This window comes from Phoxinus phoxinus (assembly GCF_949152265.1).
Source record: "Phoxinus phoxinus genome assembly, chromosome: 14".
Classification (NCBI taxonomy): Eukaryota; Metazoa; Chordata; class Actinopteri; order Cypriniformes; family Leuciscidae; genus Phoxinus; species Phoxinus phoxinus.
This window is the reverse complement of record NC_136889.1, coordinates 608,564-611,063: the sequence shown is the minus strand read 5'-3', so window position 1 is coordinate 611,063 and position 2,500 is coordinate 608,564. Positions and strand designations below refer to the sequence as shown.

General features: G+C 43.2%; 1 protein-coding gene across 1 annotated transcript in view; it reads left to right on the top strand.

Annotated features, from left to right (window-relative positions):
• Window positions 1-2,500, top strand: part of stk32c (serine/threonine kinase 32C) — a 100,806-nt gene that overhangs the window by 84,440 nt on the left and 13,866 nt on the right. Inside the window, exon 10 of the mRNA XM_079635777.1 lies at window positions 571-699. Within this exon, the coding sequence (XP_079491903.1) occupies window positions 571-699 (129 nt within the window). The remainder of the gene's footprint in view (window positions 1-570; window positions 700-2,500) is intronic.

Sequence of the window (2,500 nt, the reverse complement as noted above, 5' to 3'; positions counted from 1 at the left end):
AACTTACTTGTTTTTCCAAGAAAGTAAGAAAAGCAACGTTTACTTATTAACGTCCTGCTTTAATAGAAAATACAGTGACATAAAGTCTTTAAATAATAATTCCAAAGGGGCAGAATCTATTTTAAGGCAGTGATGTGAAATACCGTTTCAGAGCCGGTAAATGTTCTGCACTGACAGGTGTTGATTTGGTTAGTTTTAGACCCTTTACACACACACACGCACGCACACACACACACACACACACACACACACACACACACACACACACACACACACACACACACACACTCACTCACTCACTCACACACACACACTCACGCACGCACGCACGCACGCACGCACGCACGCACGCACGCACACACACACACACACACACACACACACACACACTCACTCACTCACACACACACACACACACACACTCACTCACTCACTCACTCACTCACTCACTCACTCACTCACTCACTCTCACACACACACACATACTCTCACACACACACACACACTCTCTTTCTCACACACACACACACAGTGTGTTCTCAGTAGTGTGTGTTCTCTTCTCTCGAACAGAAAGGGCGTCTGCATTGCGATCCGACCTTTGAACTGGAGGAGATGATTCTGGAGTCTCGGCCGCTTCACAAGAAGAAGAAGCGACTGGCAAAAAACAGATCGAGAGACAACAGCAAAGACTCTCAGTCTGTGAGTGAAAATGACATTTCACAGTTAAAGTGTGACGTTTAAAGGAACACACCGACTTTTGGGGACTTTTTGAGTGTTGCGCTAATCACTCTGTGTCTCATGTGACCTCACAACATGTAAATAGGACAATTTTGGCGTTATTTTGTCACTTATTGGAAGCAGTATGCCTGTTTACCTCTGTCTCTGAAGCGTGTCTGATCAGATCACATGATTATGAGGCCTGTCTGATCAGATCACATGATTATGAGGCCTGTCTGATCAGATCACATGATTATGAGGCGTGTCTGATCAGATCACATGATTATGAAGTGTGTCTGATCAGATCACATGATTATGAAGCGTGTCTGATCCGATCACATGATTATGAGGCGTGTCTGATCCGATCACATGATTATGAAGCGTGTCTGGGATCAGATCACATGATTATGAAGCGTGTCTGTGATCAGATCACATGATTATGAAGCGTGTCTGATCCGATCACATGATTATGAAGCGTGTCTGATCAGATCACATGATTATGAAGCGTGTCTGTGATCAGATCACATGATTATGAAGCGTGTCTGTGATCAGATCACATGATTATGAAGCGTGTCTGATCTGATCACATGATTATGAAGCGTGTCTGATCCGATCACATGATTATGAAGCGTGTCTGATCAGATCACATGATTATGAAGCGTGTCTGATCCGATCACATGATTATGAAGCGTGTCTGATCAGATCACATGATTATGAAGCGTGTCTGATCCGATCACATGATTATGAGGCGTGTCTGATCAGATCACATGATTATGAGGCGTGTATGGGATCAGGTCACATGATCATGAAGCGTGTCTGATCCGATCACATGATTATGAAGCGTGTCTGTGATCAGATCACATGATTATGAAGCGTGTCTGATCCGATCACATGATTATGAAGCGTGTCTGTGATCAGATCACATGATTATGAGGCGTGTCTGTGATCAGATCACATGATTATGAGGCGTGTCTGTGATCAGATCACATGATTATGAGGCGTGTCTGATCCGATCACATGATTATGAAGCGTGTCTGTGGTCAGATCACATGATTATTAAGCATGTCTGATCCGATCACATGATTATGAAGCGTCTGTGATCAGATCACATGATTATGAGGCGTGTCTGATCCGATCACATGATTATGAAGCGTGTCTGTGATCAGATCACATGATTATGAAGCGTGTCTGATCCGATCACATGATTATGAAGTGTGTCTGATCAGATCACATGATTATGAAGCGTGTCTGTGATCAGATCACATGATTATGAAGTGTGTCTGTGATCAGATCACATGATTATGAAGCGTGTCTGATTAGATCACATGATTATGAAGCGTGTCTGATCCGATCACATGATTATGAAGCGTGTCTGATCCGATCACATGATTATGAAGCGTGTCTGATCAGATCACATGATTATGAGGCGCGTCTGTGATCAGATCACATGATTATGAGGCGTGTCTGTGATCAGATCACATGATTATGAAGCGTGTCTGATCCGATCACATGATTATGAAGTGTGTCTGATCCGATCACATGATTATGAAGAGTGTCTGATCAGATCACATGATTATGAAGCGCGTCTGTGATCAGATCACATGATTATGAAGCGTGTATGGGATCAGATCACATGACAATGAGGCGTGTCTGTGATCAGATCACATGATTATGAGGCGTGTCTGTGATCAGATCACATTATTATGAGGCGTGTGTGCGATCAGATCACATGATTATGAGGCGTGTCTGTGATCAGATCAAATGATTATGAAGCGTGTCTGTG